Below are 26,722 nucleotides of genomic sequence, written 5' to 3'. Positions count from 1 at the left end.
ACAGAAATCACAGTTACTTGCTAACCACCAGACCTCATCAACACTTTCAAACTAGCCTTCCCCCCTCCTTCACGCACACTTTGGAAGAAGCTGCAAGAATCCACATTTGCATACCAGGGACCTAAGATATGGAATGACCTCCTTCTTCACCTTTTCTCTAAGAACCAATAACAAACTCGGCACTCTACCCACCTAAACTTTCCTTCAGTGTTCATGTCCTCTATCAAGAATCTTATTGTTAACCACATTGAATCCTAGTTGAAACTTGCAGTATAGAAGAAAAATGTATGCTATGGTATGGCATTGCCTAAACTGACTTGCTGAAAAAGCAGAGTGCTGAACAAAAAACGTAAAAGAGAAGAACAATGAAATAACCTACTGAAGCCCAAGTTTACCTATTCCCAAGTTTGATGGGCAGACTGGATGGGCTGTTTGGCCTTTATATGCCTCATGTGTCTATGTTTCTGGGTAAGATATTCTAATGGAGTTTTTCTTCCCCTTTTCAAATCTTCACTCAGCGCTTCTGCTGCTGTTGCCCTTCTAATGCCATCTAAATCAGTTTCTCAAGGCTTGTCATTCTTTCAGTGCTTCTTGGTTCTGCTTCTACAGGATTTTTTCTAGCTCTAACCTGGCTTCTTTGCCAAGTACCTTCCACTATATGCTCTGTTCTCAAACAGCTAAATTTCTTAGCCTACTAATCACACTTTTTAATTTTTTTTTTCTTTTCACGCTATGCTTGATTTTCTCTGCTGCCCTGGTAACACTGCATTTGACAAACAGAATAAAATTAAAGTTATAAAACCCTCCTGCTTGTCCATTTCTGACTAATCATGGGATGAAGCTAGTTTCCTTAGTCCCCTTGAAAAAAAAACTACTCTACTGTGGTGAGGTCCTCAGCCCTGGAGGTACATGAGTCAGTTTCATTGAAGGAGAAGCTTACATCTCATCACTGCCACAATATATAAGCTCCTGAGTGGGTTTCTTGAAGTAAAACCAGTGCACACACACAACCAGAACACATGCTGGAGGGTAACAAAAGGGTTTTATTGTTCACAAACCCTGAGCCTGTTGCTTCACATGCTCAGGGGAAGAAGCAAAAGTCTTTTAGTTAAAGATAAAGTCTTGAAATGGCCTGGGATTATAGTTTCCAAAGTGCTATTTGTGGTCAGTGGCTGCCACAACCCAAATTCAGGGTTAACAGTCTTTCAGTAAGTTACTGGCTCCTGCCAGACCCTAGCACAGGGCTTTCATATTTAAGCACATAGTAAGTGGCTTACCTCAGCCAAACAGCAGGTCTGGTGTCTGAAGCTAAGGCATAGGGATAGACTCCTTTTACTCGTCTCCCTCTGGGCTCTCTCAACCTTCCTCTGGCCCTGGCCTTTCTCTTTCCAGGTAGCTGTTTCCTGGACTCGTCCCTACCTATCTCCCCTACTCCTAGGGACCTGCCACATCTTTTAAGGTGGTTATGACACTGTGAGGGAGTATCCAGTGGAGGAAGTGGTAGCGTCCTATAGACTCCCTCATAGTCCCGTAATGTAGATACTCTTACGTCCATCCTTCAAGATAGGGGAATGTCTCAAATGAATCTTTTTGCTAGTGAAGGGGACACAAAGATTCCTCTTTATTGTTCCATTCTGCCTTTTCCCCATGTCTTGCTGTAGGTGCTTTGGAAATTCCATTGACTTGGTTATTTCTTTATGAATTTCCTCCTGTTCAACTCATACCAAGAGTTCTATATAAGCTCCAGCAAAACTGTTGTGCAATGATTCTCATAGCACCCTACTGGCCTTAACAGCACTGGTTCACTCTCCATCATAACCTTGCAGTTCTACCTCCCCACAAGTTATTTCTGCACTGAGCATACAATATAATGGCTGAGTTCATCACTCTAGATCTCAGAGCAATGGAAACTCAGCAGGCTCTAGTATCTACTGTTGGCATTACTCAGCCCATCTAAGATATCTTGATAGCTGATCAGACACCTTTCACTAGAAGAATGTATGATTTCAAAGGGAGGTTTTCAATCTGGTATTCTACTAACACCCATGACCCTGTTATATACCCTCTTATGACAAGTCTATAGTGTCTATATCATTCATATACTGTTTTGGGCTTCAGACCTCTTCTATCTATTTGTCAATAGATGGCCATCCAGCTTCACAAGCTACAGGGCAGGGATGTACCAAGGGCGGGGCGGGGCAGGAGGTGCAGACCGCCCCGTGTGCCAGCCCTAGGGGGGTGCACAGCCGGACAGGTCCGGAATCTCATGTGCTGCTCTAAATGGTACCTCAGTGCGACCTTCGTACTTATTCCGAAGGAGAATCAGCAGCCGCGCTGAAGTGCAAGAAGGTCCCGCGATGACTGCTTCTGCTCCGGAAGACATCAGTGACATTGGAGGGGGTGGACCGACAGCCGCAGTCATCGCAGGTCCTTGCTTGTTTGAAGGGAGAGAGGATTATAGAAGGGTGGTGAAGGGAGAGAAAGGGGGTCAGGGTGGTATGGAAGGGTGGTGGAAGGAGAGAAAGGGGGTAGATGCTGATAGAATTGGTGTGCAGTGAAAGGGGAGAGAAACATAAGGGGGAAGGATACTAGATGGAATTGGGTTGGGAAAGAAAGGGGGCAGATGCTGATGGAATTGGTGTGCAGGGAAAGGGGAGAGAGACAGCTGGGTAAATGCATGTGGAGTCCTGTCCCCCACACTGTTCAACATCTACCTGGCCGCACTAGGGAACCTAATGCAAAGCCTGAAAATCAAATTCTACATTTACACTGACGACATTACCATAGTCTTACCCCTAACCAGCATAACTCCTGAGACAAAAAATCACCTGGCATCTATCCTTAAGCAAATCGAACTATGGATGTCCGACTTCAATTGAAACTCAACTCAGAAAAAAACAAATTCTTCCTGGCTAGTCCGAATGACAAAATCAAAGATTCAACAATCTCCTTGAACGGTCAAGTCTTTCCCATCACAGATTCCATAAAAATTCTGGGAGTGACACTAGACCGCAACCTCGTCCTTGAAACTCACACCGACTTACTAGTCAGAAAAGGCTTCTCCGCCTTATGGAAACTAAGAACCATCAGAAAATACTTCGATGCAATCCTCATTCCGCTTACTAGTGCAATCCTCCATTCTGAGCTTACTCGACTACTGCAACATTGTCTACCTGGGATCCTTCAAAAAAACCATTCAAAGACTATGTATCATCCAAAATTCGGCAATTCGACTGATCTTTGGGTTAAAAAATGTGAGCACATAACTCCCTACTACTAAAAACTCCACTGGCTACCCCTGGAAGCAAGAATGCAGTTCAAGTTTGCCTGTCTCTGTTTCAAATCCATTCATGGTTCGGCCCCCTTATACTTGGTTCCCCATTTTACCTTAGATTGTCCATCCAGACCCACTCGCAGAGCTCATCTCTTCAGCCATCCAACTCTAAAGGCCTGCCGTCACAAAAGATACCTGAACAGAACTCTAGCCTTCCAAGCAGGTCATCTAAATGATTGGCTAAGCAATATTATCTCGCGTTCCTCATCCTACCTAAACTTCAGAAAATGATTAAAAACTAACCTATTTAACCAATTTTTAGCCTAAGACCCCTTACCCGACCATTGCCCCCTAAGATCTCTTTTTTTCTTACCTTGCTTCCTGCTCACCGTACATTTGACCCCTTATATTGTACCTGTTCCATGCTTACATATATTAATTGTATCTGTATCTGCTGATTGTATCCATTCGCTGATTGTCTAGCCTTTCTTTATTGTAAACCGCCTCGAACTACTATGGCTTTGGCGGTATATAAGAAATAAAATTATTATTATTATTATTATAAGGGGAAAGGATACTGGATGGAATTGGGTTGGAGGGAAAGAAAGGGGGTGGATGATGATGGAAGTGGAGGTAAAGGAGAGAAGAGAGTGAAATGACAGACCATGGGAGTGTGAGAGAGGGAAGGGAAAAAGAGGAGACGAGAGAGATGCCAGACCATTGGAGGAGGAAAGGGAGGAAGATGGATGCCAGAACAATGGGGGTGAAGGGAGAAATGGAAGGGGGAGGCATAAAGTTTCTGGAAGGGGAATAGAAGGAGAAAAGATATCATATAGAAGGGGCAGAGACAGGGTAGACAGTGCATGAAAGGAACAGAGTGATAAGAAGATGAGGAAAGCAGAAACCAGAGAAGACAAGGTAGAAAAAAAATTCTATTTATTTATTTTTTTGCTTTAGGTGAGATGCATCGCTTTTCTGTGGTGTTGCATTGTATGCAGAGTCCAGCTTCTTGGTGGTTCAATTTAACCTTTGTCTACATATTTCTATTTTATCCCCCATTTTATAAAACTGTAGAGCGTTTTTTAGCCTCAGCCGTGGTGGTAATAGCTCTGATCCTCAGAATTCTATGAGAGTCTGAGTTGTTACCACCATGGCTAAACACCACACTACAGTTTTGTAAAAGGGGGAGGGGTTAGTTTCTGATTACATATTCTTTACTAGGCGAAGGTGGTTTCTGTGTTCTATGTGTTTGAAATACATGGTTTTCTGTTAGGATTGACTGCAGGATTGATCTGTACTAGTCTGGTTTTACAATGTGTGTATTGATGTTGTACTGATCTCGGCAGTATGTAAGATGCTGCCATTTCCTAGGTACACTCTTATGTGACGTGTGGATTGTTACTAAAAATCATGTTTTTCGTACAGATGGGAGGAGGGTGGTCAAAAAATGATGGGCCCTGGGTGTCACTAGGCTAGGTACGCCACTGCTATAGGGAAATACTTTTAAAATCAATAGAAGGAAATATTTTTTAACTCAGAGAATAGTTAAGCTCTGGAATGCATTGGCAGAGGTTGTAAGAGTGGAGTGGTTTTAAGAAAGATTTGGACAATTTCCTGGATGGAAGGTCCATAGTCTATTATTGAGAAAGACATGAGGGAAGCCACTGCTTGTCCTGGATCGGTAGCATGGAATGTTGCTGCTCTTTGGGTTTTGGCCAGGTACTAGGTCTGCAATTAGTCTCACTGATTTCTATTGATCATATCCCACTTGAATCTACCTCAACAGTAAAAATCATAGGTGCACTCATTGACAACAATCTCACTTATTGCCCTCAAATCAATGCTCTGGTTAAAAACTGATTTTATAAGATAAGGATGATAAGATCTTTAGTCCCTCTTCCTGGACTTCAACTCTCTCAATATCCTAATTCATTCTCTTATAATATCAAAAATTGACTACTGTAATTCATTATATAAAGGATTGTATCAGAAAGATATCAGACGCCTCCAAATTATTCAAATTAGAGCTATAAAAATTATCTCAAACTCGAAAAAATTTGATCATGTCACTCCCTTGCTGAAGAATGCTCATTGGCTGCCCATTCATCATCAGATCATTTATAAAATTGCCCTTCTTACTTTCAAAACTTTACATACCAATACTCCAGCATTTATAGATAGAATCCTTATTCCATATGATCCCCCTAGAATCCTAAGGTCTGCATCCCAACATATTCTCAATGTCCCTTCACTAAAAATAATTGGCACTTGTGCATACATCTTCTTGGTAACGGCACTTTCAATTTGGAACTCACTTCCTTTATACACATGAGCTGAACAGAGCTTGGATGAATTTAAGAGTAGTTTTAAAATGCTTTCTTTTAAAAGATGCCTATGACTGATACATCCTACACGCCTTTTAATTTTTGATTCCTAAAATTAAACTTTTCCCCATTTTATCCTTTTGTTTTTATTGTTATGTTTTGTTTTTTTTTTTTTTAAGAATTGTAATTTTTCCCTTCTATCCTTTTGTTGTTACCCTCTTTCCCCCCCCCCTCAAATTAGTCTGTCCTGTATGGTAAATGTTCATTTTCTTGTTGTTTGTTTTAATTTCAGATTTTATTGTACAATGCTTTGAAATTTTATATTATGCGTTTAATCAAATTTTATTAAACTATAAACTAAACTGTGAGAATGGACTACTGGGCTTGATGGACCATTGGTTTGACCCAGTATGGCTATGCTTATGTTCTTATATTCTTATGTTTTTATGGTTGGATGATTCATAAAAGGCATATTTCATATAAAATCACCTTTACTAAAGTCCTATGTACCTTAGGACCTGGATTTAGTCTTCACTTTATTCATAAAGACCCAGATTCTCTAAACAGCTCCATTGTCCACTGATCGTGTATCAATAATGTGACAGCGCTGTTTAAAGAACTGTGCCTCTGGCAAAGGTAGGCACTGAAAATGTAGGCCAGGATTTTCAAGTCCTATAATTATGGCGCCTACTATTGACATGACTTGTGCCTAAATAAATCCTTTCCTCCTCCATGGCAAGAATCCTGTTGTATCAGCAAACAAGCATGAACATAAGAACATAAGCAATGCCTCCGCTGGGTCAAACCTGAGGTCCATCGTGCCCAGCAGCCCGCTCAATCGGCAGCCTAACAGGTCCAGGACCTGTGCAGTAATCCTCTATCTATACCCTTCTATCCCCTTTTCCAGCAGGAAATTGTCCAATCCTTTCATAAACCCCAGTACCGTACTCTGCCCTATTACTTCCTCTGGAAGCACATTCCAGGTGTCCACCACACGTTGGGTAAAGAAGAACTTCCTAGCATTTGTTTTGAATCTGTCCTCTTTCAACTTTTCCGAATGCCCTCTTGTTCTTTTATTTTTTGAAAGTTTGAAGAATCTGTCCCTCTCTACTCTCTCTATGCCCTTCATGATCTTGTAAGTCTCTATCATATCACCTCTAAGTCTCCTCTTCTCCAGGGAAAAGAGACCCAGTTTTTCCAATCTCTCAGCATATGAAAGGTTTTCCATCCCCTTTATCAGACGCGTCGCTCTCCTCTGAAACCTCTCGAGTAACGCCATATCCTTCTTAAGGTACGGCGACCATATTGGACTCAGTACTCCAGATGCGGACGCACCATCGCCTGATACAACGGCAGGATAACTTTATTCATTCTGGTTGTAATACCCTTCTTGATTATACCTAGCATTCTATTCGCTTTGCCGCTGCGCACTGTGCCGTCAGCTTCATTATAATATCCACCATTACCCCTTTCTTGGGTACTCTCAGTCAATAACATCCCTCCCATCGTATAATTGTACCTCGGGTTTCTGCTTCCCACATGCAATACTTTACACTTCTCAACGTTGAACTTCATCTGCCATCTCATTGCCCATTCCCCTAGTTTGTTCAAGTCCCTTTGCAATTCTTCGCAGTCCTCCTTTGTCTGAGCTCCACTAAATAGTTTGGTGTTGTCCGCAAATTTTATTATCGCACACTTCGTCCCTGTTTCTAGATCATTTATGAATATATTAAATAGCAGCAGCCCGAGCACCAAGCCCTGCGGAAAACCACTCGTGACCTTCTTCCAGACCGAGTAGTGGCCCTTCACCCCTACCCCTACTGCGCGGACCTGAAACACCTGAGATATGAAACCTCAGCTGTCAATAAATGAAGATTTTTAAGGACCTGCGGTTGAGATCCGCAAGGTCCACGAGATCCGTGTTTTACCCCTTCCCGGTCTGACCCAGTAAGGCTATTCTTATGTTCTTATGATAATTTAGCAGCATGTGTTAGTCTTTTCAAAATTAAAAAAATAAAATAAAATTTTAACCAAACAAACAAACTTTTTGGTCCACAGATGACCTGGATATTCTAAGCATGTGCCCAGATATGGCCTGGTATTGAATATTTGAATATTTGGGGCTAGTACGCCATTGGGAGAATTCCTTCCAAAAGGTAGTAAATAAATAGCTCAGCCTGTGGCTGTTGTTGGCTTTAGGGAAGCTTATACCCCCAAATTCACAGAACGGGAAAAAGCTTTAGGGCTCCCATTACTAAGCTGCGATAGCGGTTTTAGCGCGTGCTGAATTGCCACGCGCACTAGACGCTAATGCCAGCGTTGAACTGGCATTAGTTCTAGCCAAGTAGCGCGGGTTTAGTGCGCGCTAAAAACGCTATCGCAGCTTAGTAAAAGGAGCCCTTAGTGAATCTGGATCTTAGGGCTCCTTTTACTAAGGTGCGCTAGCGTTTTTAGCGCACGCACAAAATTACCGCATGCTAAACCACACGGTACGCTTCTAGAATAATGCCAGCTCCATGCTGGTGTTAAGGTCTAGCGCGTTCGGGAATTTAGCGCGCGCTATTCAGCGCGTTAAGGCCCTAACGCACCTTTGTAAAACGAGCCCTTAGTTCATTTTCCATTGTGATGAAATACTATAGTCCCTGCGTGATCTAGAGCTTTCCCTATCCAAGTTTCCAAGTATATATATACCGTCTAGCAATGGTTACCTAGACAGTGTCAAATGGGTGGGTGGGTGGGATAAAATAATTGATTTTGAAAATCTGTTAGTTGAATGTGCTTTTTTTGACTTGTTATATGTTGTTATATCTGTGTGTTGCACTGTTAATATTTTAAAATTAATAAAGATTTAAAAAAAAAAAAGGGGGGGGGCATTTCATAGTTAAAATATCAAGGACAAAACATACAGAGACATATGGCAACAAAAGGGTCAATTGTTAAGGAGAAGTAAAGTACATCGACATAAAAAAAATTAAAAGGGAGGTAAGAGGGGGGTGGAAGGAACAATAGAGTGGGGATGTCGCTTCGTAAAAACAGTTATTTATTACTCTGTTGGGCCACATGTACCGAAGGCATATTCTTTTTTTCTTTTTCAAATTGGGAAGGCATCCCTAAATAGGAAGGTCTTTAGTTTGCATTTGAATTTGAGAGTGGATTCTTCTAGTCTGATATCCGATGGTAGGGCCTTCCATAGAGAAGGGGCTGTGACAGAGAATATAGCATTGCGTGTGTAGAATAGTTCTCTTATGGATGGGATGTTAAGTAAATTTTGATTACTGGATCGTACGGCTCGTGATGAAGCATAGGGAATGAGGAGTTTGTCAAGAAAGGCTGGAGAACTTGTTTGTTTAATCATGAAAACAAGTAGGAAAATTTTGTCTGTTGTTACTTTTCTCGTGTTTTCTTGAATTCTGGTCATTTTTTTGCCTGCATTTGAGAGGTTATTCCATGCACCCACCACCCACAGTGAATATACATATTTCCATATACTATTCACTTTTGTTGCTGATGCAATGAGTTTCAAGTTTTCACAGCCTGCCAAAAATCCAGCATTACCCATGACCAATACAATTACTATTCCCCATGTACTAATTGACAACGATGATTATTCCTCTTTTCCTTTAACTTCTCTTTTTGGAACTGATTCACCAAAGTTTTTCTCATCCTCTGTTTCTATGAAAAAAAAAAGAAGAAATATTCCAATCAGACCCTTTATTACAAGACACTAAACTGCTTAAAAATAAAATCATACTGAAACCAGGCACGTTTTAAGAGGTGGAGCTTAGATGAAAAGGCTGTAACTCATTCCAGTTGATTCACAGATACATCACTATGCTAAAGAGGCTATTTATAATTAAATGTAACCTGTATTTCCTAGTCAAGCAACTATATAAAGGCAGAGAGCCTACATGAAATGACAGCTGGGGATTTTACTATTGCTAAAATGTTCTTTTTAAGAACAAGAAGAAGAAGATGTTCTGTAACAAACTATGAGGTGAATCTGCCCAGCGTAAGTACATTAACAATTGTATGTTCCTTATAAGAAATTGAGTAGAAACAGGGATATTAACTAGCATGAATGCTGTACTATACACATGTAATACAGTGAGAGAAGAAATCATTCTCCATGTACAGAGCATAGTTACTTCTGTGTTTACTATAAACATCAAAATCAAAATATTTATTATTATTTTTAATTTTTTTAAAACCTTTATATACCACTTATAGTCAGGTACTCAAGCAATTTTCCCTATCAGGAAAATGTTAAAAACGCAACTATTTGTAGATGATTTTCTTTGAGCAATTGACCTTATGTAAGGAATGAATCTGTTTTTGTTTGTATTTTGTTCTGATTTTTTAATATTTTATGAATGCAACTTTTTGTAAACCATTTTAGAAAAAAAGCAGCATAGAAAATTATTGAATAAATAAATAAAATACCTGGGGCAATGGGGGATTAAGTAACTTGCCTAGGATCACAAGGAACAGGGTGGGATGTGAACCCACAACCTCAGGGTGCACTGATCAATTTCTGCTTTAAGAAAAAGTGAATATGCCAAGCATAGCTTGGGAAATTTCACAAATTCAGAGAATGAGAATGTCTAAACAGCAGTTTCCATGAGATGATGATAATCATGTAATAAAAAAAACGCAATACTGTATTTTCATCTGAAATAATTCAGACTTAACTCTGCAAAGATACAAAGGTACTCTGTGGTATATTGGCATCCAATCACAGCAGTGTTTTTTTTTTTTTGTTGGTTTTTTTTAATGCAACATTTGTAGGTCAAAGATTTTAGCGTGACTGAACTCTTGTTTGTTGTCACCTTAAGATGCCTGAATATAATTAGACCAAATATTAATGACTGATAGATGGGTTCAAATAGTCAGGATTTATATTCAATATTTTGCTACTCTTGGACTACTAACAAAGGCAATCTCACTCCAAGTAGTAATGGTATGTTTCTGTAATTCACATTGTATGCTTTGTAAAGGTTTTGATGGATATTTATATATTTTGCAATCTGTGTATGATCTGTTCGGTGTAGAAGCTTAACTCTTTATTTAGCAACTAAAGATAAAAAGAAAAATGATTTACTTCTAGACAACTCTGTAAGGCAATAGCTGCTAGAAGTATGATACTGATTCTGATTAGGCAAGTTTGATCTTGCCCGTTAATTAACACCAGGGAAAACTGAATCCGTATTTCAATCAGTCAAAAATGTAACTTGATAACTGCTTTTGATTTTATCATTTTTCACAAGCTCTTGACTTGTGAAGATGTGCAAAATATTGGGAAGGTGGCAAAAAAAAAAAAAAAATCCCCACAAACCTTTTCTAGCGCGGAATATGGTCTGGGCAATTAATAAATGGAATCAAAATGGTTTTAATTATATCCACTGGGTGATTCCAAGGCAGCGTGTGTACGCAGTGGTGCCTCAACATTTTTCTTGGCTCGGTTCACAATACTCAATGACTCATCCGCATTCGTTGCCAGACATGGCAGAGTCATCTGGACTATTGAGATTCTAAAGAACAGATAGAAATAGTGACAAAATGACTCAGTACTAATGACAATAATCCAAGTGCTGCAAGGGAGCAATATTTTACACTTATTCCTGGATTTTACACACAGCGCTGAAATATCAGTGGTGCGGAGAGATGATTCGTACACAACTACATTTGTTAATGAGCTATCCAGTATTTTATCTATTTCTTCAATGAATTACCGGCAATTCATTTTCTATCCTGTTTTCCCCAAAGACCTCAAAACGGGTTACAGGTTAAACATACATAATATACAGTTGGCACTGGATTTGCCATAATTACAGCGCAAGTTTACGATACAAGTTTTTATCCTAACTTGACACATACTAGGGGTCTAATATTAATACTATTCCAAACAATAGGAGTCCAATTTAAATTAATCCTATACACTCAGAATCTTTATATTTTAAATTTCTATGCACAAGCTTGTGTTTTTGACCATATGAAGCGTTCGGTACCATTCCAACCGCTGCTAGTTGTTACTGAGGTCCCCTTAGCCCCACATAACAAGTGAGCATAACATTTGACCAGGGCAATGCACGTATTTTGCTTAGCTGCAGGTAGTACAGCACCCCAGCAGAACTTCTTAGAACTTGGATAATTTTTCAGCGGCTCTGCAGGTGGACAAATATGTGTGAAGCACCCTGTGCGACTTGTGTGATAAACTTGCTGCTTTAAACCCCTCTGCCCAGGGGTCTAATATTAATATACATAAACTCCACTAATTTGGAACATGAGGATGTTACTGGCCAGACTTTACGGTAGATATCCTGGAATGGTTGGATAGGCTGGAGTGAGCTTTTGGAACCTAGGACAATACCGGACTTTAGAGTCTATGGCCCAGAAATATTAAAGAAGAGACAAGTTAATTTAATCATGTATTTTGTAATGGGTATAACTTATGGGCAGACTGGATGGACCGTTCAAGTCTTTATCTGCCGTCATTTTATTTATTTATTCATTCAGCTTTCTATACCGTTCTCCCAGGAGAGCTCAGAAAGGTTTACATGAGTTTATTCAGGTGCTCAAGCATTTTCCCTGTCTGTCCCGGCAGGCTCACAATCTGTCTAGTGTACCTGGGGCAAATGGGGGTGGGGGTGTGGAGTTAACAGGCAAATTCTATAAGAAGCGCCGAAAAGTTAGGTGCCGAAATAGGCACTGCTCAGCGTGATTCAAGTAAAAGTGGGTGCTGTTTAATGAATCACGCTGAGTGGTGGCTGTTTTGGAGGCGCCTAATAAATAGGCCAGCTCTAGGCACAACTAAAAGTTAGGCGCCTATATGAGCGCTACTCCGCGCGTTAAGGCCCAAACGCACCTTTGAAAAAGGAGCCCTAAAACAATACACAGCTTTTACAATATAATCCAGTAACCCTGAATAAAATTACTAGTTAGCATAAAATTGCTTAAAAAGGCCCATAAGAGACTTTTCTAATCTAATCTACCGTAATTAGGATTTCTTAATCGCACTTATCCAGCACTGTAACCAAATACTCCATGCGTTGGCAACTTTTATCTAATTTCGTTTTCTGATCTCATTTCTCTGGAAGTTCAATAAATTTTCACCATATCATTCAAATAATCTGGATCCAGGCCATAAAGAATTTTGATGTCATTTAAAAATAACCAAAAATGATATATAGCCTAATGTTTTAGAAGAGGGGTCAACACAGTATTAGGAGTAACCTTCATCCTTGCTAGAAGTCAGTACAGTTTAAAGCAATAGCAGTGCAATTTAACTAAACACAGTGAGGGGCATAATCGAAAGGGACGTCTAAGTCCCTTTACGTCCATCTCACAAGTCGTCCAAAGTTAAAAAGAGCCTAAGACATATGTCCAACTTTTTTTTACTTTCAAAAATCGTCTAATTATATGTCCTGCCGATCTGATCGTCCAAGCTGCTAAATCGTCCATCTTTATACCACATTTCCGTCCAACTTTCCGTCCAAGTCCAAAACGCCTAGAACAAGCCCTGTTGGACGTGGGAGGGGTCTGCAAAGTGATGGACTACACACCCAGACATGCCACCTAAATAGTGGGGTACCTTACAGGGACTGCTATGAACTTCATAAAAAGGGTGTCATGGCTTCTCCTCACTACAGCTCCCTTATAGGTGACGGTGAGCCCCCCAAACCACCTCCAGAATCCCCTAGACCCACTTATCTACCACCCCTGTAGCCCTTATGGCTGCAGGAGTCACTTATATGCCAATACAAAAGAGTATAGGGCAGTGCACATGTTTCAGTAACAAAGCAGTGATTACAGGGGCTTATGGGCATGGGTCCTCCTCTCTATGGATCCCTAACCCACCCCCCAAGATGACTTAAGCTGCCTCTGGGCTGGACGACTAGGCTTTCCTATGCTAGCCGAGATCTAGAGGCTGAAATTTAAAGTTGTGAATAAAATTTTTATGGGGTTGGGGGGAGGGTTGGTGATCACTGGGTGTGGGGGTCTGTGTTATGTGTTTTCAGTGCTTATCTGGTGAGTTTAAGTGGTTTTTTGTGACTTAGATCATGTTTTACATGGTCTAAGTCACAACGTCCAAGTTCCGTCTAGGCTCTGTTGTTAAACTTTCAGTTATACATTCTGTACGACTAAGTCTAAGCCGGCCCATGCCCCGCCCAACTCCCAGCCTCAACACGCCTCCCGAAACACCCCATTTAGGTTTGGATGTTGAGCGGCACTATGAAGGCTTAGGTCATTTTTAAATACGTCCAAAATCCGGTTTTATTATCGGCGCTTGGACGTTTTTGAGAAATGTTCATCCAAGTGCCGATTTAGGCTGGTTTTTGGACGTTTTTCTCTTTCGATTATGAGCCCCAGTGTGTACCCCAATCTATCTACCCTCCTCCTAAGATCAATTTGGCTTTTCTATGTTGCAGTGCCTCCAGTTTATGGATCCGTTGTCCCAATAATACCCCATAATAACATATTGCAATTATCTAGTTGGAATTATCTAGTTGCTTGTATTTATTATTTATTTATTTCTAAAAATTTCTACACCACCTAAAACTAAGGGCTCTTTTTACTAAGCTGCATTAGGGCTTTAACGTGCGGAATAGCGCACGCTAAATTTCCATGCACACTAGACCTTAATGCCAGCATTGAACTGGCTTTAGTTCTAGCCGCATAGCATGGGTTTAGCGCGCGCTAAAATGCTACGTACGCTAAAAACGCTAACGCAGCTTAGTAAAAGGAGCCCTAAGCGGTTAACAATTGAAAAAACACTCATAATAATTCATGAAAAGTACATTTACAAAATGCATTCGAATTACGTTGCAATTATATGGCAATTTCATCCTCCTAAAAATAATGTTGAGAGCTCAATGAATTTACACATTAACCATCACATTACATAAAGTGCAATGACCGCAGTTTGGAATTCTTAAAATATGTCTATCTAATAGTTTTTTTAAAAAAAACCTCCACAAACAGTTGTGTCTTCAACATCTTTCTAAATTGTAAGGGGTCAGAACAGGTCCTCGGGATATACGAGTGTTTCCCAAAGAGCATGAAAGTAAATCTTTATCACTGAGCATGATTTTCATATTTGTTCTGTCTCTTTAGCATGGAGAATTCAGGAACTGGTATGGACAATTTTGGAACTTATGCAGAATTTTCCTACTCTGTCTCTTGGCCACTTTAATTACCACAACGATAGGAGTGTTGGTTCTTTCGTTGGTCTACGCCAAACACCACAAGCTTTCAGATGAAGACCAAGCTGTTACAGTAAATTCACCAACCGTAGGACTCGGAGCTTGTTTAAGAAAAGCCCCTTTCGGTGTTGACAACCAATTTTTATTCCTGAATCATCTCAGTTCATCACAGGTATGAGCTTTCATTTCCAAAATAATAGCTTTACAGTATATAGTTCAGTCAGACGAGAGATGGTGGGTCGAAGTTTCAAAGAGAAGATTTAAGCAAAAAGAAGGGTTAAGAAAAGCCTTTACATGGCCACGAATTTGGACTTGGAAGATGAGATGTATTGTACAGTGTCTGCATCTATGAGACAAACTTGTTTTTTTTTTGTTGCATAGAGCATTATGGACCCCTGTTCGGTTACAAAAGTTGGATAGCTCTAAGTCTAATAAATGTTGGCATTGTCATCTTGAAGTAGGGACTTTAGACCATTTATTGTTCTATTGTCCATTTATTATGGCTTTTTGGAAATCAATTTGGGGCTAAATTAATTGTTTATTAGAAAACCCGGTGGCATTGACCTATGATACTATATTATTTGGCATGTCAATGAGGGCAAAGAGTCAGATATCTTCGAATAATAATAAGCTTTTGCTTATAATGACAGGGGTTGCCATACAACAAATTACTTGTAACTGGAAGAACTGGAGTAGACTGAATTATAATTTTGGGTGGAACTCACTGTATATAAAATGGATAGAGTAATGGCTACGCAGCAGGGGTATTTAAGGAAATTTTAAGATGTGTGGGAACCATTAACAAAATATTGTAATGAATAGATGCCATTTTTTCCTTTAAATTTATAAGTTGAATATTCAGGGTGGGGGGATAATTTTTAGTATATCATTTAAAAATATTTGTTATGAAAGGTGGGAAGGGAGGGAGTTAAGGTAATATGATTTGTATTATTGCTGAATATTAAGTGATATATTTAGGGGTCCTTTTATCAACCCGCACTAGAGGGGTTAGCGCGTCGGACATTTCATCACGCGCTAACCCCTGCGGCAAGCAAAAAAACTAACGCCTGGTCAATGGAGGCATTAGCGACTAGCAGAGCAGACGATTTAACACGCGGTATTCCGCACGTTAAACCCCTACTGTGCCTTGAGAAAAGGACCCCTTAATGTTAAAATGTTTTAACTTACTGTCACACTTATTGTAAATTTGAAAATGAATAAAGATTTAAAAAAAAAAAAAAAGAAAAAGAAAAGCCTTTACAAAATTACTAAAAGATCTTTTTTCTCACAATCAGCGCAAGGAAGATTATTGGTGGTATTCAAACCTGGGAATCCGAGGGGTCCTAGGCTTTATGACATTATTGCAAAATTATAGAAAATATTGGGGCTCATATTCAGAGGGCTTAGGGCTCCTTTTACTAAGGTGCGCTAGCGTTTTTAGCACACGCACAAAATTACCATGCGCTAAACTGAGCGGTATGCTTCTAGAATAACACCAGCTCAATGCTGGCATTAAGGTCTAGCACGTGCGGAAATTTGGCACGCGCTATTCCGTGCGTTAAGGCCCTAACGAGCCTTTAGACTTTCAACTTTAAGGGCTCCTTTTACAAAGGTACATTAAGGCCTTAACGTGCAGAATAGCGCACGCTAAATTTCCGCACATGCTAGGCGCTACCACCTCCTCTTGAGCAGGTGGTAGTTTTTTGGGTAGCGCACACTAACCCGGTGCATGCGCTAAAAACACTAGTTAGGATCCTCATTTAAACTCCGAAGATTTATTAAGACTGAATGCCTGACTTTCTGTTCCTCATTTTACTGGGGCCTAGTAAATTTAGGATCCTGAAAAATATGGATGGCTATAGAGGCAGATTTAGGACAAAGAATACAATTTAGGCAGTGGCGTACCAAGGGGGGGGCGGGGGGGCGGTCCGCCCCGGGTACCAAGCCCTGAGGGGGTGCTCCCGGTCCGGTCCAGTTACCCCCCCCTGCGCCGGGTGTCGCGTCTGGAAACAGCCTGCAGCAAGATCGCGATGCCAGAGATCTTTGCCTGCTTCGACTGTTTCCTCCGCCACGGTCCTGCCCCTCCTCTGATGTCAGAGGAGGGGCGGGACCGCGGCGGAGGAAACAGCCGAAGCAGGCAAAAATCTCTGGCATCGCGCGATCTTGTTGCAGGCTGTTTCCCCAGGGCAGTAGCGTACCAAGGGGGGCGAGGGGGAGGTCCATCCCGGGTGCCGCCTTAGGGGGGGGTGCACAGCTGGCCCGGTCCCTATCGCGCTCCTACCCTCCCAGCGAAAGCAGCATCGGCGCCATTATCGAAAAAGGTAATGGCGCCAGGCCTTGGAGCACCAAGGCAGACCGCTTCTCCCCCCTCCCAGCCGAAACCCCGCTGACCATCCTATCTCTCTCCCCCCCCCCCCAAGTGAACCTTTCTGACCCTCCCAGCGAAAGCAGCAAACCTCCCTCCAGTAGCGTCGGCTTTATCCTCCCTCTGCCGCATCACTGATGACGTCATCAGTAACGCGGCAGAGGGAAGAGAAAGCCGCGAAGGAGGTTTGCTGCTCTCGCTGGGAAGGTCGGAAAGGTTCACGGGGGGGGGGGGGGAGATAGGAGGGTCAGGGGGGGGTCGGCTGGGGGGGGGGAGAAGCGGACTGCCTCGGTGCTCCATTACCTTCTTCGGGCAGCAGCAGCGTTTACAATTCGCTGCTGTTGCCGGCTTCAGGCCTTGTTCTCTGCCGGGTCCTGCCTACTTCCAGTTTTCATGAAGACAGGACCCGACAGAGAGGAAGGCCTGAAGCGGGCAACATCAGTGAATTGTGAATGCTGCTGCTGCCCGATGAAGTTCAGGACATCGGGGAAGGAGCAGGGAGAAATCGGCTGCTGGCTTGGGGGTGAGGGTAGGGAAAGAATCGTGGAAGTGGAGAAATCGGCACGATGGCTTTGTGCAGGCTAGGGGGAGAGAGAAAGAAAGGAAAAAATAAAGAGGGGGGGCCAGGGGGAGAGAGAAAGAAAGGCAGAAAGAAAGAGGGGGACCAAGGGGAGAGAAAGAAAGGCAGAAATAAAGAGGGGGACCAAGGGGAGAGAAAGAAAGGCAGAAATAAAGAGGGGGTCAAGGGGGAGAGAAAGAAAGGCAGAAAGAAAGAGGAGGGCCAGGGGGAGAGAGAAAGAAAGGCAGAAAGAAAGAGGGGGACCAAGGGGAGAGAAAGAAAGGCAGAAATAAAGAGGGGGGTCAAGGGGGAGAGAAAGAAAGGCAGAAAGAAAGAGGGGGGCCAGGAGGAGAGAGAAAGAAAGGCAGAAATAAAGAGGGGAGCCAGGGGGAGAGAGAAAGAAGAAGGATCAGAAGAAGGACCAGAGACTCATGAAATCACCAGACAAAAAAGTAGGAAAAATGATTTTATTTTCAACTTAGTGATCAAAATGTGTCCGTTTTGAAAATTTATATCTGCTGTCTATATTTTGCACTATGGCCCCCTTTTACTAAACCGCAATAGAGTTTTTTAGCGCAGGGAGCCTATGAGCGTCGAGAGCAGCGTGGGGCATTCAGCGCAGCTCCCTACGCTAAAAACCGCTATCGCAGTTTAGTAAAAAGGGAGGGGGAATATTTGTCTATTTTTGTATAGTTGTTACTGAGGTGACATTGCATAAAGTCATCTGCCTTGACCTCTTTGAAAACCCGCGGAATATAAATGATAATTAACATTTTCTCTGCGTACAGCGTGCTTTGTGTTTTTAAAATTTTATTGTTGGTAGATCATTTTGACTTGGCCACAAAGGTAAGGGGGAGGGAGGGAGGGGAACTGCTGAAAGACATCTAATAATCCTTGCAGGCTTGACTGCAGGGAATTATTTTTGTAAAATCATGTTTTGTTATGTGACTGGCATTATCTAGACTTTAATTTCTATGAATGAATAGAATGAAAATGATATAAAATTACTTGCTTGTTTTTATGTGCGTGCGCTGAAGGAAAGTGGAGAGAGAGTGGGCTGAGGATGCTGAAGGGAAATGGGGAAGAGAGTGGGGAGAAGACGCTGATTTATAAATTGACAATTGTACAGAATATTGTTTCTTTTTATACTTTAATATAAACAATTCAAGGCTTGTGTGGATGGAATCAGGTGGTTTGCGGGGATGGGGACCGAGCTTACGGGGATTAGTCCAATAAAATTGTATTTTTTTATATCTCATTATTTGTTTTATTTTTATTTGTTAATTTATAAAGTGGTGATTTTTATGTATCAGTTTTTTCAAATTTACATCTACTGTCTTTATATTTTGCACTGTATTAGAGGACATGTGTTACTGTTTTTTGTGGTGTTGCATTGTATCCAGGGTCTGGTTTCTTGGAGGATCAGTTTAACTTTTGTCTACATATTTCTATTTTTAGTTTGTGATTATTCCATTTTGGGCGAGGGTGTATCTCTGTTCTGTGTGTATGAAAAAGACATAGTTTTCAGTTGGCATTGACTACAGGACCAATTGACTGTGCGGGATCTGGCTTGTTTAGTTTTACAATGTATGTGTTGGTGTTCTAGTGCTCACTGCAGTGTTTAAGATGCAGCCTTTTCCTAGGTACACTCTTGTGGTGCGATATGTAGATTGGTACTAAAAATCATATTTTTCATATAGATGGGGGGGGTGTCAAAAAATGATGGGCCCTGGGTGCCACATACCCTAAGTATGCCACTGCCTGCAACTACTCCATATGTACTTCTAATGTCATGACAATTTAGACATAATTTATGTTTTGTTATGTTTGGAATAATGGTTACATATATGAGGTTCAATAAAAGAAAATTTTCACTGCCTGTTTCTATTCTGACCATTTATTCCATTTCATGGTTATTGCAAAAAAAAAAAAAAAAAAAAAATTTTTACATGGGGGGGGGGGGGGGTGTCAAAAAATGATGGGCCCCGGGTGCCACATACCCTAGGTACGCCACTGAATTTAGGAGATTATCATTATTTTTCAGTGCTAGATTCCTAGATTAAGGCCTACTTTTTAATCTCTGCCCTGCTACTCTGTATATAATGCTAGATAGAGAATGACACAGGGACAAATTTTTCCCCTGCCCCCACAGGAACTCATTTTCCTGTCACATCCTGGAGAATTCTTTTCCTGTTCCTGCCCCATTCTTGCAAGCTCTGTCCTCATCTGCACAAGCCTCAAACATTTTAAAATCATAAGTGTTTGAGGTTTGTGAGGTTAAGGCAGAGCTTCAGGAATGGGGCAGGGATAGTGACAAAATCTGTGGGGACAAGACAGGGAAGTTGAGCTCCCGCAAGGACAGGGACAAATTTGTCCCCAAGTCATTCTCTAATTCTGGATCTGCTTGCACATGGAAACAAGCTTTTTAAAAAATTATTCTTATTATTTTTGAATAACGTATTATGGTATATGAAAAGCTCATCCTATGACTTCTCCATTTTGAGTCTAAGGACAAAATACTTTGAACCACTTTGCCCTAGGTGACCAGTCTAAACAAATGATAAATTTTTATCAAAATGTCCTTATGAACTCATATACCAGAAAATACCACTTTATTTGTTTGAGAGAGGAATGGGGGAGGACAATTTATGACCTATCTTTAATAAAATGAACTCATGCTATTGTAACTGATGTTCCTTTTTTCAGGCTAATGTGTACCCAGGAGGCGTTGTCCGTTGTGCAGGATACTATGGAGATTCCACAAAGTACTCCAGTTCGGAAGCAGCAGCTTTTGGAATCAGCATCAACAGTTATAATGCCGGAATGTCAGTGTGTACTCTATATATTTACATTGGAGGTTTATATAGGCCTTCCTGGACCACAAATGCCAACATGCAAGGATACGTAATATCGGTACGTTATATCATAATGCTTACATTTACGAGGGAGGTGTTGAAAAGTTCTCATCCCAGGCAAGATGAGAACGACGTGGATATGGTTCAATCAATGATCTGAAACAATGTCAAAACAGAGAATTTCGTTTCTGAAAATTGGCACTTAATGAAATAAGATAACACTCTTTCCAGCTACCGTGGCAAAATAACGCTCAGAATTTAGGAAGTGGGTTGGTTGGGCTGAGAACTTTTCAGCACCCTCCCCCTCCTTCCCTCCCCCCCGTAGTTTACAAATCACTGAGTTAGTTGAACATACAGTGGTGTTAGCTGATGTGAATTGCTTGTATATTTAAAATGTATTATCAGGGATAAGCACCAGAGAGATTTTCAGTTTATTTTTATTATTTTTTAAAAATGTTATGGTTATTTCTTTTCAGTTCTTAGGGAACAGATGTTTTTAATATTCCAGTTTTAAAATGTGAACAGAAGATACTCTATCTGTTGATTACTATTATTATTTTTTAAACACAATCTAGATAGTAAGGTTTTTCCCGATTTAAATTGACAACGCGGGGAGCATGAACTTCTAATACTGAGGGGGATTTCCTTGATAAAGCCCGTATGGGCAAAATGTAGACTACGTTGGAGTGCGTACCCCACCCGCGTAGCAGGAGATAAGATGAGTAATATATTTATTGAAAATAACTTAAAAAGTATTGCAAAATAAGTAATATGACCGATGACGATTAGGGATACCGTTAATCTCTGTATGATCTAAAGTTTAGTGACATACAGATGGTATCACTGAGGTCTGTGAGTACATCGAGATAAAGTATTGCTATAAGTTTTTACAAGATCTTCTTACTGATATATATGTTGCTGGCCTCAATTACCTGCAGTGGAAGATCATTCCAATGATCAACCACCCTTTCGGTGACATCCGGGTTTTACAGCATTAACAGGTGGGAAAAGAGGGGCGCAAACTTCTTAGGAAGGGAAAGGGTGGGGGAAAGTGGGCACAGGAGGTATCATGTGCCTACTGACAAATGTGCACTAAATGCCAGGTCACCTAACGTCATGCCAATGGGAGGGGGTTAGGCGCATTTATGTTCATAGTGCCAACAAATAAAGGGGTCCTTTGATTAAGGTGCACTAACCGATTTAGCGCATACTAAATGTTAAGATGCCCATAGGAATATAACGGATGCCTTAGCATTTAACACACGCAAAATCGATTAGCGCACCTTAATAAAAGGATCCCAAGGTGTGTTAGGGAATTTTGCACTTAGGTCTTGTTGCATTTGCCTGTTAACCCACATTACATGCAAAACTCTTATGCTCTTTAATAAACATACCCCTAATATAAGCATGTCATGCCCTTCTTTTTTTTTGTTCTTTTTTAACTGATGTTTTGAAAGATTTTTCAATAAAGCCTAAGATCAGTTTTTGGAAGAAGATAATCTATAATTATTTTTGGTGAAAATATTAACAAAGTAAGAAATTGATATTTTTAGTTCTGATTTAGAATTCTCAAAGAAGCTATTATTTAACCCTTTGTAACAGTCTGCAAACTGTATTGCAGGGTTTTTTTAAGTTCAAAAAGTTTTTATTAAATTTTCTTAATAAAGACAAAGGTTTAAGAAATCTTATGGAAATTTGCTTGCTTTGATGGAGATAGCTTACAATAGATAAATTCTCTGTCAGTGCTTATTAATCTTTTTATGGTCATGACCCCATGATACTAGCCAAATAAAAATATGTGACCCTTTGGAGATACAAAATAATGATGCATGTATAGAGAGCCCATCCAGGTCATGATCCCCAGAAGTGGGTTTTTGGATCGTATTTGGAGTCCTGACCCTCAGTTTGAGAAGCTTTGCCCTGGCCTATAGTATTAAATTTATGATGTTTATGAAAGTTAGAAGTCACACAAGTTCTCATACTTATGACCTTACATTTTGAATTTTTTTTGTCTTACTAGGGTACTGTGTTGTTTGGTATAATTACAGCATCCAACAGTTCAGCCACCACATTCAATGCTACCGCTGGTCAAACAATTTTCATCCCTCAAGGTTGCATCTACTGGATACAGAATAATGGAACTGCGGAAGCCTTCATTGTGATGTTCTATAGTACGAATAACGAGTTATTAATTCAAGACGCCATTAGTGCGCTTTCTTCCATTCCACAAAACATATTATCTTCAGTTTGGGTTTGTATATCCTATTCTATATTATAATCACTATGTTGTGAGAATGTTCTCATGATATGCTTGTATTGTTTTATGTAACTCACATACGTAACGAAAGAAAGCAAACCCATTTTGGATGGAAACTATAGTAGTCACCAACTAGAAGACATATTAAAGGTCATCACTGATGACCCCCAAGGTTACTAAGCAGTATAATATGTAGGTTCATAATATGTGCCATCATTAGTGGGCAGAGGAAGGTAATATTCTCTAAAGGTGTCTGGTGAAACCCCAATCTTGAATTCTGTGAGGAGTTTTGGATGAGACAGATACAAAAGGGCATTGATAACATGGAGGCAATTCAAAAAAAGGCCCATCAAAATGATCCACGGCCTGTACTTAAGCCTAGGCATCACGGCCCAAACTCTGTAATCGGCGCCTAAATTATGCACCTATTTTGGAGGCGCCCAACTAGATAAGCACCTATCTAAATTGAACAACAAGCTCAATTAAGCTTTTTAATCACCAATAATTAAAACTTAGGCGCCTATCAAGAAAGAGCAATTCTGTAAGAGAGCGCTTCTAAAAATTTAGGCTGCCTTCAAAAAAAAAAAGAGGCGCTATGCATGTTAGGCGTGGGCGTGGCTTTGTGTTAGGCGCCTTCTTACATAACCGCTGCTCTTAAGCGTGTTTCTGCGCTCACATGGCTGCCTAACTTTTAGTTGTGCCTAGAGCTGGCCTATTTATTGGGCGGCTCCAAAATAGGTGCCGCTCAGCATGATTCACTAAACAGCACCATATTTTACTTGAATCGCACTGAACGGTGCCTTTTTCGGCTCCTAACTTTTGGGCGCTTCTTATAGAGTGTGCCCCCATGTGTATGTGAGGGGGCAAGGTTGTCACCAGGACAATTGCTCTGGGTTTCCTTGCCACTTGGGACCACAAACCTGCCAAAAGCTAAGGGAGGCCTGATTTGCTGGTAGACTTTAAGGCCTAACGCTGATCCCAAATAAGCCATATATAGGCAATTAAAAAAACTAAAGATATTCTCCCCAGAGCAGTGTATCGCAAACTGGGTGCCTCCTGAGATTTCAGGTGTGTCGCAACACACTAGTGAGGAGTAGAGTCTTGCATGCCAACTGACTGCCTACAGGATGTGCCTCTCACAGCGAGAGGCATGTCTGTAGGAAGTCAGCTGGCGCAGATGGCTCTCCTCATGGCTGGTGTCTCTCCTCCTCTACCCCACACCTCCCGGATCCTTCCACTGAAGCGGTTCACGGACAGATGGGCCTCCACGCACTTCCGGGTGCCTTCCGGCCAGGGCACTGGATTAAGTGTGCCACCGGCTGGAAAGTTTGCAAGACATTGATTTAGATCAACTGAAACCTAGTATACATCTTGGGCCTAAATTAGGTACAGATCTGGCATATTCTATAGCACTGAGAACAAATTCCAGGAATGCCCCTGCCCCTTTTTAGATGTGCACTTAAGATTTACGTGTACATCTTTATAGAATATTGACTAGGAAGGTGCACATATAAATTTAAATCGATGGCAATTAGCATCAACTGATTGTTAGTGCCCTATTATAGATGCTAACCGGCTCATTATTCAATTAAATTGCATGTGCAAATTGGGTGCATGCCCAAATTTGCACGTACAATTTTAGGCTCCATATATAGAACTTAGGGGTTAAGGATAAAAAAACAGAGGAAATGTGAGAAATCAAAGAAAATGAGGTAGCACAACAGACAAACACAAATTGGCAGACTAGGTCGACCACACTGTCCAAATCTGCTGACTTAGGTCCTCTTTTACTAAGCCATGATAGAGGTTTCTACCGTGGCCCAGAGTGCTAAATGCTCCAACACTGCTACAATATCCATTTAGCGGCCCAGGTAGAGGTAGAAGCCTTTACCCTAGCTTAGTAAAATAGGGCCTCGATGTTTCTTCCAAAAGTTAGGATTATTTTGCTAAAACTACAGCCAAAGTATTGCAAAGCTGTTGATTAGCCTAAGCGCAAAAGAAGCTGTTTCTGTAAGCGGCGTCTGCCGCGTGTCAGTCACGGACAGGCACCGCTTACAGAATCACGGTTCACATAGACACTAGGTGCTGGAAATGTAGGTCAGGGTTTTACAGGCCTACATTTCCGGCGCCTAAGGTCCTTGCAGAATCGCAGCCAGCAACGCCTATAGACGTCGAAGTCCGGTGCCGCCCCTAAACATGCCCACTTCCAGGCTTCAACATAACTAAGAGCTATGGACCCTGGCGCCTGTCCCAGAGGGAGACTAGTGGTGCCTAATTTTTTAATTGGTTTTTAATGGTGCAACCAATTAAAAACCAATAAAAACTTAAAACCAATAAGGGCAAATTCTTAAAACCAATAAAAACTTAAAACCAATAAAAACACTTAAGGGCAAATTCTATAAGAAGCGCCCAAAAGTTAGGCCCCTAATTAGGCACTGTTTAGCGCGATTCAAGTAAAATTGGGTGCTGGTTAGTTAATTGCGCTGAGCGGCACCTATTTGGGCACCTATTTTGGAGGTGCCCAATAAATAGGCCAGCTCTAGGCACAACCAAAAGTTAGGCGCCCATGCGAGCACTTAAGAGCGGGGATTCTGTAAGAAGGTGCCTAACATGTAGCCACGGCCACGCCTAACATGCAATTGTTTGAATTTTTAGAGGCGCCTTGTTACAGAATCGCGCTTTCTTGATAGGCGCCTATGTTTCAATCAGTGCTGATTAAAAAGCTTAATTGGGCTTGTTCTTCAATTTAGAGAGACGCCTATCTAGTTGGGCGCCTCTTAAATAGGTGCCTAACTTTAGGCGCTGGTGACAGAATTCGGGCCAATAAAAACACTTAAGTTGGGTTCCAGTAGGTGTGATCTAGGCATCTGCTGACACTTAAATTTCAGTGACTTATTTTAGAATCTAGCCCCCCAAAAGCCTTGTTTTTGCTACCCATGCTTGTGCATCACATTTAATAAACTGATTATACATGTACAGTTATATTATTGTTGACCGATACTTATTTCTCTTATTTTTCAATTTCTGTTTGGTTTTTTTTTTTAGTCTGCTGGTGGAATCAATTCATTGAATTCTTGGGGAAGTGCATCTGGAAACAACGTCATAATTCTTTTACAGCCAGGCCAGTTTGTGGTCTACAATCAATCTTCAAACACAGATGTGCGGCAGTACCTTTATAATTTGACAAGTATGGTTATTAATATGTCACGTTAGGGGGGAAAATTCTTAGTAACAGAGACACAATGAGCAAAATATAATACGCTCTAAAAGATAAAAATGCAAAGTTTTCTGGTTTTCTTCCTTCCCTACAGCAATGCCATATATTCATTTATTTTCAGCATGACAGGTTCTTCATTTTCCTTTGGACTTCTAGTTTATGAATATTTTAAATTGGAAAGAATACTCATTTTTAACAATTTAAGAGGCCCTTTTACTAGAGTGCAGTAAAATCTGGACTTAACTCCCCAGACTGCTGCTGGTGTCCCTTTCCCCTTTCTATTTATCTAATCTAATCTTTCATTTGGGAGTTGCACATACTTATACAGGCTCAAGGCGACAGATCAATGTAGCCTATCCACTTTCCTTATGTAGCATGTTTTGTCTGTAATGTTCGTGTAGTCCGCTTTTCTCATTTTTTAAAATATTTTAAATCATTTTTAAAAAGTTTAGTACAAATGTAAACCGCTTTGGTAACTAAAGCGGGCTATCAAGACCAAATCAACTTGAAACTTGGTGATACTGGAAATTCAATGCTGGCATCATTTCCGGTGACCAGCCTTAAGAGCTCCTTTTACAAAGGTGCGCTAGCGTTTTTAGCGCACGCACCGGATTAGCACGCGCTATAGTGCACCCTAGCCGAAAATCTACCGCCTGCTTAAAAGGATGTGG

General features: G+C 41.0%; 1 protein-coding gene across 1 annotated transcript in view; it reads left to right on the top strand.

Moving 5' to 3' along the window:
* The window catches only part of LOC117366498, a 135,602-nt gene that overhangs the window by 90,173 nt on the left and 18,707 nt on the right, over nucleotides 1–26,722 (top strand). Inside the window, exons 12-15 of the mRNA XM_033957882.1 lie at nucleotides 14,710–14,970; nucleotides 20,429–20,635; nucleotides 22,598–22,828; nucleotides 25,880–26,021. Of these exons, the coding sequence (XP_033813773.1) occupies nucleotides 14,710–14,970; nucleotides 20,429–20,635; nucleotides 22,598–22,828; nucleotides 25,880–26,021 (841 nt within the window). The remainder of the gene's footprint in view (nucleotides 1–14,709; nucleotides 14,971–20,428; nucleotides 20,636–22,597; nucleotides 22,829–25,879; nucleotides 26,022–26,722) is intronic.

This window comes from Geotrypetes seraphini, chromosome 1 (genome assembly GCF_902459505.1).
Source record: "Geotrypetes seraphini chromosome 1, aGeoSer1.1, whole genome shotgun sequence".
NCBI lineage: Eukaryota > Metazoa > Chordata > Amphibia > Gymnophiona > Dermophiidae > Geotrypetes > Geotrypetes seraphini.
Note: the sequence above shows the minus strand (reverse complement) of the source record. Positions and strands in the feature narration are given on the sequence as shown.